Source organism: Amblyomma mixtum, chromosome 6 (genome assembly GCF_055824585.1).
Source record: "Amblyomma mixtum isolate Tamu chromosome 6, ASM5582458v1, whole genome shotgun sequence".
In the NCBI taxonomy this organism is placed as follows: domain Eukaryota; kingdom Metazoa; phylum Arthropoda; class Arachnida; order Ixodida; family Ixodidae; genus Amblyomma; species Amblyomma mixtum.
Genome location: NC_143017.1, coordinates 33,556,110 through 33,569,707, shown reverse-complemented (window position 1 = coordinate 33,569,707; position 13,598 = coordinate 33,556,110). Strand labels below are relative to the sequence as shown.

At 47.0% G+C, this 13,598-nt stretch overlaps 1 protein-coding gene across 9 annotated transcripts in view; it reads right to left on the bottom strand.

Moving 5' to 3' along the window:
* GluClalpha (glycine receptor alpha 1) overlaps window positions 1-13,598 on the bottom strand; it is a 365,874-nt gene that overhangs the window by 118,463 nt on the left and 233,813 nt on the right. For 8 of the 9 annotated variants that reach the window (XM_089547751.1, XM_089547755.1, XM_089547753.1 and 5 more), the window contains one exon: window positions 7,622-7,746. In XM_089547751.1, the coding sequence (XP_089403877.1) occupies window positions 7,622-7,707 (86 nt within the window). In that variant the 5' untranslated portion in view covers window positions 7,708-7,746. Of the gene's footprint in view, window positions 1-7,621; window positions 7,747-13,598 lie in introns of those variants that run through there. The other variant, XM_089547762.1, reaches the window with a different exon arrangement.

Sequence of the window (13,598 nt, the reverse complement as noted above, 5' to 3'; positions counted from 1 at the left end):
GCGCCGCCGCTCGCGCGCTTCTTCTGCGCTCGTGAATACATTATGGCCTCCACCCCCCCCCCCCCCCCCACCCCCCCCCTCACCTCTTCCCCTCTGCTTGTGCGCTCTGTCTTTTGTTCATTCCTGACCTCGTTGGCTCCTTCGCGCACTTTGCCGGCTCCTATGGGCAGTTTTTTTCTTTGTTTTTTTGTTTTTTTTTTTCAGGTGGTAGGGAAAGGAAGCAAGCGGAAGGAGAGGAGCACGAGGATGGTTTCAAAGCTCCGACGGCGTCGTATTTTTCTTTCGCTCGTACGCGTCCCGAGACATGCCATCCTCGCGGTGCATAAATGTAGGAAGATGGCACCGAACAGCTTGCCTGCTTTGTGTGGCAAGGGAATAAAAGTGGTCGTTGCCTTAATTTTTTCTTTCCTGCGAAGCCCATACAGGCATGGACCCAAACTCAAGCACCTACAAAACGAAAAGGCTGGTCGGCTTAGATTAGAGCGTTGGTTTTTGGAATACAAGAATTCGTGGCAGTCTCTCATGTGAAAGCTAAATGAGAGATGCGAGCTTTATTCACACTGCAAAATGTTGGGTGCAACAGTTAACTGTTGAAGCTAGTTGTCGAAGTAAATATTTACTGCATTCAATGAACATCATTAAAAACTGTAAATTTTTCCTCTAAAACAGACTCCTAACGACCCTTCTTTCTCCGATGCGTCGAAGTTCTGGTGGCCAATGCTCAGTGCGCCAGTTATCGTGCCCAAGTCCATTCGTCCCATCTGTCCCCTTGACCCTTCTTTGAATTATTCACTTGGCATCCAGGCGCCGCACAATATCTGCTCTCCAACAAAATTATCCTGATCTCGCCATCTCTCCTTTTCATTCCTCATCAAACAACCACTACTGTTGCCACTACTGTCTGAGGAAGACAGTACCGAAGACAAGATACCTTAATTATTCTTTAGAAACTGACGGTTTCAAGAAGATAACGTGAAAAATAAAAGCGATAGGATGTCAGCCTTTGCCGAGGGGACTTTCGAAAGGGAAATAAAGTTAATCATCATCGTCAGCCTATCTACGCCCGCTCCAGGATAGCTCTGTCCTGTATCTCTCCAGTTACGCCCGCCTTATCTCCTCAAACTACCTAATGTAATCAACCAAACTGAGTTTGTGCCGCCCTCTACAACGCTCTCCTTCTCATAGAATCTAGTCCGTTACCCCAAGGGACGTTGATTATCTTAACTTCACACTGCGTGCCCATTTCTTCTCCGCTATTTTGACTAGGATGTCCTTAAATAGCGATCTTTCTCTGCCTCACTCTGCCCTCTTCCTGTCTCAACTTTACAACCTGTATGTTTCTCTCCATAGCTCGCTACCTTGCCCTCATTTCAAATTCAACCCCTTTTCGTTAGCCTCCGCGTTTCTGCTCCATTCCTATGAGAGTACGGTTAAGATACAGATATTATCGACTTTTCTCTTCAGGGACACTAGTAAAGCGATATTCATAATCTAAGAATGATTATCTAATGCACTTCATACTATTCTAATTCTCCTCGTTATTTCACTGATGCTATCTGCCGCGGCAGCTCACTGCTGAAGTAAAACTCTTGCTGACACTAGTTGGTACATGCTTGAAGATGCAATGAAAATGGCGCGACGAACTGAGGTAAAAATTAGAACACACAGGGCAGGAGACGCCGGACCTGTCCTGTGCGTTGTACTTTTCTTCTCAGTTCTTCGCGTAGTTTTTACAACATCTTCAAGGATCAGTAGGTATGGCGTTCGAATGCTGATCCCAAGGTCGCGCGTTCAGAGCCGACCGCGGCGGCGATATTTCTACGGAGTCGGAAGGCAATAACGACGGTGTTCTTTGCGATGTCTGCTTATGCTAAAAAAAAACACCAGGGGGTCTAAATTCATCCAAGGCCTCCAGTACTCATCGTTCATGATAGCTAATGGATGATGAGCTATCATGTATGCCTTTACGACTTTTAACTCTCCGCTACATGTTGTAAACTGCTGTTCCCTTCCGCGTGTGTTGAAAATTAGTCTTCTGAATTTCAATCTTTAGGCCCAACGTTCTTTTTTTCGGGTCTAGGTCCCTCATCATGCTTTGTAATTAGAACCCTGTGTTTTTTTTAACAAGGCAATGTGATCAGCAAAATGGAAGGTTAGTAAGTATTCTCCATTAACACTTACCTGCAACTATTCCCGATAAAAATCTCCGAATACCTCTTCTAAAGACGATCTAAATAGTACTGGATAGATTGTGTCTCCCTGGTTGTTTAACTCCATCCGCACCATGCTTTTTAATCCGCTGGATAACTACGGCGCGATCGGCATTCGAGCTGCTGTCCCTTAAGGTGGACGCTCTCTGCGCCACCGCTTCATTTCCTGCAGTCAAGATAGTCTCCCAAAAGGAATCCCGTTTCTTCTTACACACATACTGCATAGACCAGCAAGTCGGCTAATCTGCAACTAAAGAGGCCCTAAGGAAGTGTGGTGATGCAGCCAGATCACTTGAATCCATGTTTCGGATTCGTCAGCTCAAACTGGAATACAAAGAGCAAAAGAAAAAAACGAGGAGCCAGTAATGTGCTTGCAACACACACATTGATATAAAATACTTCCGTTCGAGTGTATCACTTTCTCTCAGATGGTTCCCTGAGTTGCAGGTAACATAGCTATGAAATGGAGAATGACCGAGCGGTGGCTTTTGGTTTCTTGTGACTGCTCTCTGGTGACTGTCCAAGGTAGGCGGCATGCAGCGATCGCTTGTTTTCATTTTACTCGCTTATCTTTCTTCTATTGGTCAGCAGTGCCTTTGATAATGAAACTAGCCCTCGAGATTGCTTCATAGCAATCTGTTCTGACTCGCAGGCAACAGCTGCCGATGGTAAAGAGGCGAACGATTTATTCGGGAAAGGGAATCGTTACAAAATGCTACCTCACTGTTAGATTGTCGTTAACTCAAACCGGGTGTAGCCGCGAAGGTTTCTGTTCAGCATCCCGCATAAACCTTCGGCTCCCTAATTGGGTTACGAAACTAACGCTCGTCGGACACACGGCCAGAATTTCGCGAAAGGAGCTTAGCCATTCTAATTTGAGCAGCGATTTCTTGGAAACTGCGCTGATGAGGCAGGAGAGAGGAGGTTGTGCGCATGGCAGTTTGAGCAGCAGCGGCTCCTTAAGCCTCAATCTCTCGCATGTGCTCGAGGCGACCCTGCTGCGTCAGTACGGCTCAAGTAAAGCGGGATAAAGGGGTGGTAAAAAAACGGGAAGCTTGCCAGTCTTGCTTTCCTCGGCGTTACGACAGCGAGAAGATGGCGGCCGCATGCGCGTGCTTCACTCCAACGCGTTATTCGTTTCGTGGCTGAATCAGAAAGCTCCGATTCGAGGAAAACGCGCCCCGCGGCAGTTCCCTTTTCGGGACGCAAACAAGCAGCGCCACGTTGACAAGCTCGCCCAAGCAGCTTACTGTGGGGTGGATGGGGATGGAAGGAAGGAGGGGGGGGGGGGGGGGGAGGTTGCCTCGGTCCTCTCTGTGGACCCGAGAAACAAGAAGCGAGTGGTCAGCGGCCACCGGTTCCGACGCCGCTGAGTGGCCGACGGGCCCAAAAAAGAGTACCGGCGGCGGTTCCAATCCCAGCGTACCGCTCTCTCCCCGACCCGAACGGAAGCTTAGAGTTTGGCTTTCGATGTAGAGGACCGTAATCCTATTACGCGCCGGGCTAATCCAGCGAAATGGGCTTGCCTCCAACCGCGCAACGTCTTCTGACGTCTTTATAAACGCCGTCGGCAGTATCCAGCTTTAGGCCATTCCGAGTTTCACTTTTTTCCTTCTCTTCCTTTTGTTTTTTTTATCACTGTTTTCTTTCTTTTTCAGCTGCTCTACTCCTTCTTCACGACCTTCTTCCTAGCAATTCGCAGAATCCTACGCGTAACAGGGTATTCACGAATACGAGGATAATAGCAAGAAAGTAGATATTGCACACAGAATTAGATTAGAGGGAATACGGATAAAGAAGGGTGCTTTGTTTATAGATTTGCATTCAACCTTTTTCATTTTATTGTTTTTCTTTCCAACGACATGTTCCAGAAATTGTAACGCGTTTTCGTAAAGATATGTCATTTTTCCGCGCCAAAGCTTCCGGCAATTTCTGACAACTTGACTAAAAGTTGACGTGGTCACCAAAGCATTTCAGCTATTTGGGACGGCGTAATTTTTTAATAAAATGATGTCTTCAAAAGCACCGACAGCTATTTTATGTGTAATCGAGTATGCTTTTGTAATAAAAGCATCTGTTTTTACCTCACGATCGTAAAATAACGAAACTGCAATTTTGCCATGCTCATGTGGGATAAATTCTGACTGTAACGTTGCTTAATTTCTGGATACATACTAGATCACAACGGCAATTTTTCTAGTATTTGAAGGAAGTTTATTAGCTTTCTCTGCCTGTTGTGGTACAGTAATTCACCACAAAGCGTGTATCACATTCCATGCAAGCGGACAATTTAAAACAGAACATATTCCAGGTAGACTTAAATGCGGCCGCTCGAAAGGAATGAATTTTCCTGGCGCCGAATTACATACACTGCATTCAGTAACGAAAAGAATGAGTCCAGGAAGGCGCCTGCACTGAACAATTTTATTGTGTTTTATTAACGTTTCGCGTAGCGCCAAGATTAGAAACCATGTAGGCAAACAGCGCTTACACACATCGACGCAACACGAATCACGGCAACATAGGTGCTTAATTTGAACTTTATTCCAGAAACCTGCCGAACCACTTCATATACATCCTCGAGACATATGCCCGCCACAGATGCGAAATTTAACGCACGTTGTGGCAAGGGATCACACGGCAAAGGTAGAACAAAAGATGGAAGACGCTTCCGGGATCCTACACTGGATCGGACCGCTAGCCAAGATCACTTGTTATTAAAAAAAAACAATAACAGGGAGAGGCAGTCACAGCCGGATTATAAATAACATAGCGAGCGCTTGTATGCAGCAGCCAACACCTTACATGGTGTAATAATGTGAGCAAAATTATTTCCTAAAAACAGGATCGGCATGTTGACACTGAACGAGAACACAGGGCTAAAAGACACAAACAGTTAAAGCACGGTGGATACGCAGAATGATACGAAGGCATGAAAATGTGGTTAGGCTGATCGGATACATGAAAAAAGAAAAACGCGCGTGGGTAACACAAAGTTGAAGCCAAAAATTAACATGGCTAAACGAAAAAGATTAGCTGCATTAAACAATAAAAGTATAAAAATAAAGCAAAATATATAGAAAATTGACAGAAATGTGAAGGCTAAAAGCTAAAAAAAAAAGTTGGGGTAAAATAGGTGAGGAAAAAGCATCTTCCATCTTTTGTTGTTTTACCTTTGCCGTGTCACCCCTTGCCGCCACGTGTGTTAAATTTCTGAACCCTGGAAGGCGTTTGTCTTGAAGGTATATATGCAGTGGTCCGGCGGTCTTCTGGAATAAAGTTGAACCGCCTATGTCGTCGTGTTATGTGTTCCGTCCGTGTGTCTAAGCACTGTTGATCAATATGATGTAACACCAACTATCCCGGCAGATTGTCTTACTGTAGAGTTAGAAGGTAGGCTGAGGATATAACCATTGCCTAATTTAATTACTCCAGCTTTCATTTTTGGTAGTCGCTTAGCTTAGGCGGGCTTACCGCTTACCGTCGTCCAGTCAGTGTCTAAGAAGTCGAAAGTGGAGACAAAATCTGCCAATAGGTTACCTATGGCTGCTTAATACGCTGGCATTGTTGATATCGGTCTCTGCTTGTTTCACGACAAACATTGATAGTGACTGTTTCTTGCACTGGATATCTTCGGTTGCGTTTATCCGCGCTCACGCCACGGTTTCATGGTTATTTCCTACTGAAATTTGCAATGTTCATTGCGTCGAAGTTGCTGTGTTGTGATTTTATTTTATTCATTCCTTCCTTCCAATGGCAGAACGTGTGTGGAAAGTATCAAGAAATTGAACAAAGTGACAAAGTAATTGAAACGTGATGGTGACTTTTGCTGTTTCTGTGGTTGAAGCTGTAGGAAAAGCAGTATTTGATGAAGGAAAAAACACCGGGGGTTATGTTTTCAAGATAAGATAAGCACGAAGAGTGGCGATTTCGCTTCGTTGATTTTTTGCCTAACCCTAGGAAAAGCATTCTTCCATGAAGGCCCTTACGCAACCCGGTATAAACATTATTAGGTGGATGTTACATATATCTGTGCGCATATGCAGCGTTTTTGTGTGTTGTGGGCGTCTCTGCCCAGGTATCAACAAACAGATAGGATGGTGAACGCTGCGAGAACACAAGAGATCAAGTGGTATTACAGGTTGACTTCTAAATGCTACTTTCGCACAAAGCGATCACCCGCAACAAAGTTTGTTGTGCCTGCTTAGCAATTTGCGTGCGAATGTTCACGCAGCTGCAGTCTTATCATGCTCACTCATGCATATAAAAGGCTGTACTCGCAAGTCACAAAATGTTCTGCGACAAATCAATCAGTGGATATTGGCATCTGGTGTTTATATTTCCGTTCATGAAAACCAGCTTTTCGTTGTAATAAAAGAAGTTACGCTATCGAATTGTCTTAGAATTGCTATCATCACTTGGCCTTGCTGCGACAAATAGATAAGTGGACATTGGCATCTGGCGTCTACATTTCCGTTCATATAAACCAGCTTTTCGTTGTTATAAAATAAGAAGCACGATCGATTGGTGTTAGGGTTGTTAGCTTCCCTTGTGCTTGACAGAATTTTTTTTTTATGCAAAGTAATCAGTCCCGGTGGTTCCCGTAATTTCAGCGATAACATGAAGGTGCCCAAACAGCTTGCTTTTTATAACTATCCTGGCATGCACTATGAAAAAAAAAAGTCGTACTGGCTTGCGTTCTTAAAACTACTCGCAAGCAGTAACATCTGCGTAGTTTGTACAGCTGCAACGGAAAAAGATTAGCACAAGTGACTCAAGACCGGAGCGGAAAAATTGCGAGACGCGGCGCTATTGTAGCCGTATGCACAGATAGCGAGAGTGCCTGGCACATTCCACTTTCCAAAGTGGGGGTGGCCGACAGAAAGCAGCCCATCCGAAAGCAGGCACTGCCACACATTACTTTTGACCGTGCATCCCCAGCACTTTTTTAATGGAAAACGGTGATAAAGATAACGTTGCTCGCCACGCCAGCGTAAAAAAAAAATTAAAACGAGAATATGTGCTTAGCCACCTTAGGACATGGTTTGGCTGATAAGACACCTACAGGCATTCGTTTAAGATGTTGCATTTCTGATAGGCGAATATCTAGGTGGGCTGCTTTCTGCCGGCCACCCCCGCTTTAGGAAATGGAATGTTCCTGGCACTCTCGCTATCGGTGTACTCGGCCACAATAGCGCCGCGTGTCGTGATTTTTTCGCTCCGGTCATGATTCACTTGTGTCATTCTTTTTCCGTTGCAGCTGTACGTCCTCTGCGCACTGCGTCCAAGCACAGTACGGAAGCAGGGCGTATCCATGTCTGTCTCGACGGAGCACATTTGTCGCACAACACCCTGTCACATGCGGGTCCGCCCCGGTGCGTAGGTATATGGAGGGCAAGCGTGGTACTCACCATGCCGATGGACACGACAGAAGAATCAACAAGAAAAACGCTAGAGCCACTAGTGGGACACAAAAGCGCCATGAATGTACGCTCATGGTGACGGGCGAGTCTCGGTCAGCGATGTTCGCTCATTCCTGCGACAGAGAAGAGAGAGGAAGGGGAAGGAAAGAGAGAGGGAGAGAAAAACGTTAACAGGATCACCGCTGGCGAAGGATCAATATAGCGGCACATTCTGCCTCGACAAGACTGCACCAGTTGCGATTATCCTTTGCGCAGATCGAAATGTTGGGTCGCATGCCGAAAGTCAGTGTCAAGGTCGATAAAATATAACTAGCAACATTTTGTTAAAGTTCGGAGAACTATTACTGCAAACACATACATGACAAGCACATCCTTTTTTCATATTTTTTCACTGTAATTTTCGCTTACATAAAAGCTGCCTTTAGTAGGCAGGTATATGCAATCCAGAAGTAAACTCAGCCTATAGTTATTCATTTTAACATTAATCCTACTGTGCTTTCAAGCCAAAACCAAAAGCGTGCAGCAGATGTGAAGAGAATCACAGTATCATTCATGCATCTGCATGAATAACTATTCGAAGTAGCTATTCATGAAAGCAGCTATCCCCTTGATGCCGTGCTAGATGCTCGAGAAATAGCGCTTACTGGTGTTAGCATACGAATACGGCAATACAGTTAATTGGGGCCGCCGCGGTGGCTCAGTGGTTATGGTGCTCGGCTGCTGACCCGAAAGACGTGGGTTCGATCCCGACCGCGGCGGTTGAATTTCTTTGGAGGAGAAATTACAGAGGCCCGTGTACTGTGCGATTTCAGTGCACGTTAAAGAACCCCAGGTGGTTGAAATTTCCGGAGCCCTCCACTACGGCGTCTCTCATAGTCTTAGTCGCTTTGAGACGTTAAACCCCATAAAACCAAACAGTTAATTGTACGGTTCCAAGAAATGCACTGTTGCACGTGTCGTTCCAACTAGTCATTATAGTTTGCGGGGTACACTCTGCGGAGCGCAGCGCTACTATTCGTGCGGAGGTAACGATGACACATATATGATGACATAAGAATATTTGGCAGTGAAAGCATTCTAGAAACATGACACCTATTAAAGATAGAAAATAAGTCAAAGATTCACCGAGGGTTTGTTTGTGCTCAAACATAGCAAAGAATAAACATTTTCGTAGTGCTCTCTGTCGAGCCGATTATGCAGAATAACAAATACTCAGTTTTTCTTCACTACTAGAAATTACGAACTAGTGTGTTAGATATAAATAACGAGAGTTATTACGAGGTTACAGTGAAGCAGTATAAAGTGGCTACGAGATGTTTTAGGCTTTACTTTTAGGTAACACGTCTTCGCAGGCGTGTTCGTTTTAAAAGTTGTCCCGAGAAGCAGAGCAACACCACAGCAAGAGGACAAGCTCATTAATTCTTCAATGATGTCGAGAGATTTCCGCAGAACTTCTTCGTTATAGACGGCAAGTATAGCAGAGTCCACTTCAGAAAGACGACATTTCAGTTTCAGCTTCCGAAACGCACTCTACCTGCCGAGACATACCGTAATATCTCCCGCTTTCTGCCGACGTAACCACACAGCCCTTGCGCTGTTGCGCGAGAAAAAAAGAACAAGAGAAAAACACCCTATCTGGCGCGAGTGCAGAGTCATCTTACACGCCCCCTGTTAATCAAAGCGCAGGAAAAGACAATCCAGCAAAGGTCGAACACGACGGTACCCCGCTCCGCCGGGGCGCACGGTAAAACTCGTTTTCGTACACCGCAGCCGCTACCGTTATTCCTTTTCAACAGAGGCGGCCGTTTTCCCATACATACACGCACGCACTCACACACAGCTCGTGTCTTCTTCATAAACGCCGGCTCCTTCGAAAACGCACCGCCGAGCACCGGAGAGAATACTGAACGAAGGAAGACGGTAAGGAAAGAAAAAAGCAACCGAAAAACGAGGCCGGTTCCCCCGAGAAGCCGGGAAGGAGCGGCTGGCTTATTCGAAAACAAGGCGCCGACGCAAGATGGGGAAAATGGGAGGACAGGGAAAAGGACATGGCGAGGTGCAAGAGGTCGCTTATTACAACGGCTCGACAGGGAAGAAGTCCCTGTTGAATATAGATAGCCTGTTCGCAAACCCTCAAAATGCTCTCGGGGGCGAAGCAACACGTTCTCCTCTCTCCTTTTTTTTTTCTCGTCCCCGGTAGGTGGGAATGGCCGACAGCTAAGCGGGGTCGACAGCGGACGAGCGAGGACACTGTACGTACGCGCTATTTTAGAGAACAACGTGGTGCGAGCCAAGCCAGGCGAGCGAGCCTACGCGGACAAGAGGAGGGGCGGTCTGGCATGCCGTGGTCTCGCTTGTCGTCGTGTAAAGACGCCAGAGCTTCTCGCTCGGAGCTCCTTGTTTGACCCAGACTGGAGCACTTGAAAGGAGTGTCAGGTCATATAGCCGCCCCGGGAGCTTTGCATTTATGTTCAGTTTTTTCGCGCTGTTTTTTTGTTTCTCCGGGCCACTTTAACTTCATTGTGAGTCCTGGCGGACAGAGAATCGCACTCTGCTGGAGTCACTAGCGTCCCCTAGCGACATGCTCAACAACTAAATAGACTGATAGGCTATCCCTTCTTTTTCTCCTATTAAATGAGAGCCATTTATCACGCCAACCTCAGCTCTTTTCTCGCGCCCGGTGCAGCCTGAGAAGAATGCATTTATATGCAGACGTATCTGGAAGGAAAATAAAAATAACGTAGAAAAATTAAGTGAACCCAGAAGCAAACTACTGCGAAATGCCGGCTCGACATGTCAATTTATCACGAACCAGTAAAATGTTCGCGGAGTACTATGAAATGCCGCACCTCCTTCATTTGGCAACGGGGCATCGCGGTGACTACGGTTAGGCTTAACAGGAGCAGTATTCTTTAAGGATCCATTTGAAATCAACTATCGTTTTCCATTTCATTTCGATAGACGTCAGCGTGATGGCTACATAAGGTAAAAGCAGCAAGCGGACAATCCCAAAAATCACAAGATAGTGGGTCCCGACGTCGAAGACAGCCTTTGTCACTCGCCGCTTGCACCGATTAACCATGGCTGGGACATGCAGCAAATGGTAAGGTCCGGTCGCCATATAGCCAATGATCCGCTTGCTTCCTACGGACGCTTGAAAGCCGCAGCTACGTCACCGAGCACTGACCAATGTCAGACGAACAAACGGATCCGTAATAGGACATGCCCAAATGGATCCTTCCATGATACGGCCCCAGCATTTCGCTAATCTCTTCATTCTTCCTAGGGATAATGCCAGTCTTCATTAATCTTAACATGCACTCGTCTTACACCCCACAAAATCAACAGACACATGCACTGAAGAAGTAGGGATAGCTGGGTGAGTTGGTACAGCACAAAACATACGAAAGAACAAAAGAGACACCCCAGACGAGACACCACAGCGCTCGTCTGTGGTGTCTCTTTTGTTCTTTCGTACGTTTCGTACTGTACTACCCAATGTTGTGCCATAGAGTTGGTCCCGTTGCGCTCGCCACCCGTTTCGTGACTGAGCGTTGCCAGCTCTCTTAGCGGTAGCGAAGACTCCGAGTCAGGCGTCGGTGAGACTAAGAAAATGCTTTATACATTATGTACAGGGCATAATATAGTTCAACATCGGCACGGGGGCTGAGAGCTACACAACGCGACTGTTCTCGCACAGCGACGATTAGCGAGACACCAGCACGTCACACCATCCGACTCCACTCGTGAGCAGCACTGGACTCACGGTGGGTCGGTCACTCGGTCACTCCGTCACACCTTCCAAGCTGCAGCGTTGGGGCTTATATAGCCTGAGGAACGGTGGCCCCTCAGAACTGGCCAATCCAAAGGCAGCTCTCGACGGCAGTCCGAATGGACCAATCAGCGATCGCGCGGGCCAACCGCTTCAAATTTTGCCGCGTGCGGTGGCGTCCGGGAGAGAAGGAATCTGGCGCCTCGCTGTCTGGCCTCTTGCGACAGGTCCAGGCGTGTTGCTTGCAGATGCTTCTCCTTAGGACTACGCTGCCGTACGGCGCAGCATCGTGGCTTGTCAGGGAGCGTTAGGGCGCGTGCCTTGCGGCGCAGCACCAGGGCTTGTCAAAAGGGACGCTCGTAGGAGAAAGTTAGCGGCCGGCAGAATTGGAATCCGGGCGGGTTTCCCGGCATGACACCAAATACACGTGGGCATGACTGCCGTTAATCGAGCGGGTTTTACGCTTTTTTAATGAGCCGCCTGATTTCTTTAAAAGTTGTCATGAAATCCTCAGCTGCCCAGATATCATGTCAACTGACCACAGGCGAGATCGTTTTCGTGTCTTATTACATAGCTACGGGAAGCATTGTACCGGCAACAACACTGCCGCCACGAACTGCAGCTACTACCCTCTGGTCAGTGCGCTCGAATCCGCATCATGTTGTCCCCCTGAGTTTGCCTAGCCGCACTACTAGTGCCGTTACAAGTACGTAAGCATGATCCAGTCAACCGTCGACTGTAGAGTCTTAGTCAAAACATATCAGGCCACATAGGACCCCTATTGTGTTGCATATCCGCTCACTTACCACCCCGCTAACGCTTATAACACCTTGAGTCTTGAAGTCGAGAGTTCTCATTGCTTTAGAGAGAGTTTCAGATGTGGCATTAACAGCGCCACTATGAGGCTGAATTGTAAACCGTGTGGTGTGCAGGCTTTTGACCATGGCTCTACATTTCCCGTCGTTGTCTACACTGTGTGTATCAATATAATTTTTCTCCACAGAGCACACCTTGTTGAGAAAGATTTTTAAACTATTTCTTTTGACGGAAAGCGCACTTTTTAAAAGCCCGAAATAAGTAAAGACGCTCTTTGCTCAGCAGCGGTACCGATTACATGCAGTATGCCTCTCACTTCGTTTTTGACGTCATAAACCTCGCATAACTGAAGCACTCACATGTCATGGCCTGGTCGGCGATAAACTGGATCACTGTCGCGGACACTATCTGCGGAGTATCGAACTGTGCCTATTGGTTCAAAACTACGAAAACTGCGACAAAAGAAAAACGTACAGCAAAGATGAACAGTTTTTGTGTCCAAAAATGAGTCAAGCCTACTAAATAGGCGCTGCCGCTTGGCGCAAGAAGTGGTATGTTATCGACACGGATAATCGGATTTGTGCGTCTGCGTTCGAAACCGGGACGCTTTTTTCCTCTTTCGGATCAAGGTGTTTATTCCGGCTGCATACGTACATCAATGAAACAGTATTTCTGCAGATATCGAACTCTGCTGCAGTCGCTATTTCATTGGATTATCATGGGCAGGAAAACAGGTTTAAGCCCGCAACCAGGCGAGGAAGGCGTGTTGTCGAATTGACATCGGCGTTGGCATCGTGCACATGGTGCGTTTCCGACGCATGCATTAAGCCCAAACGCGATGGAAGGGCGTTAGGTTAGTTCTGATAAAACGTCAAGCTGGTGTGTGAATCGTAGCGCTTCTAGGAGGTCAAACGCATTACCCTTCACGGAATACCTTTTCCTAGAGAACGCGCCTGCTCGAAATCTGGTGGAAGCATATGTTTCCCAGGAAGAAACGGCCTTTCCGTTTGCTTAAACTGTGCTCTGAATCGAATTTCCGTACAATATTTTACTGTGCTACTTTTGAAGCCTTGCTACTGCTTCTACGATTGGAGCAGCAAAGACTTGGCTCCTACGAGACGCTGAAAAAAAAAAGGGTTTATGCGGCAGCGAAGGAGACCCCTCCTGCCACCCGGCCAGCGGGCGGCAAGACTGCAGACTCAGTGAAGCGTCGATCGGTGGGCGATCGTTTCCCCAGTTTGGCAAGCAGCTCGCGGCCGAGATAGGTTGGTTCGATGAGCGCAGGCCGTGAGAAGAAACGACAGACAGGACCGCTGGCAACCAAGTTTTTTTTTTCGTTTTTTTTGTTCCCCCCGTCTTCGCAGCATGTGTAAAGCG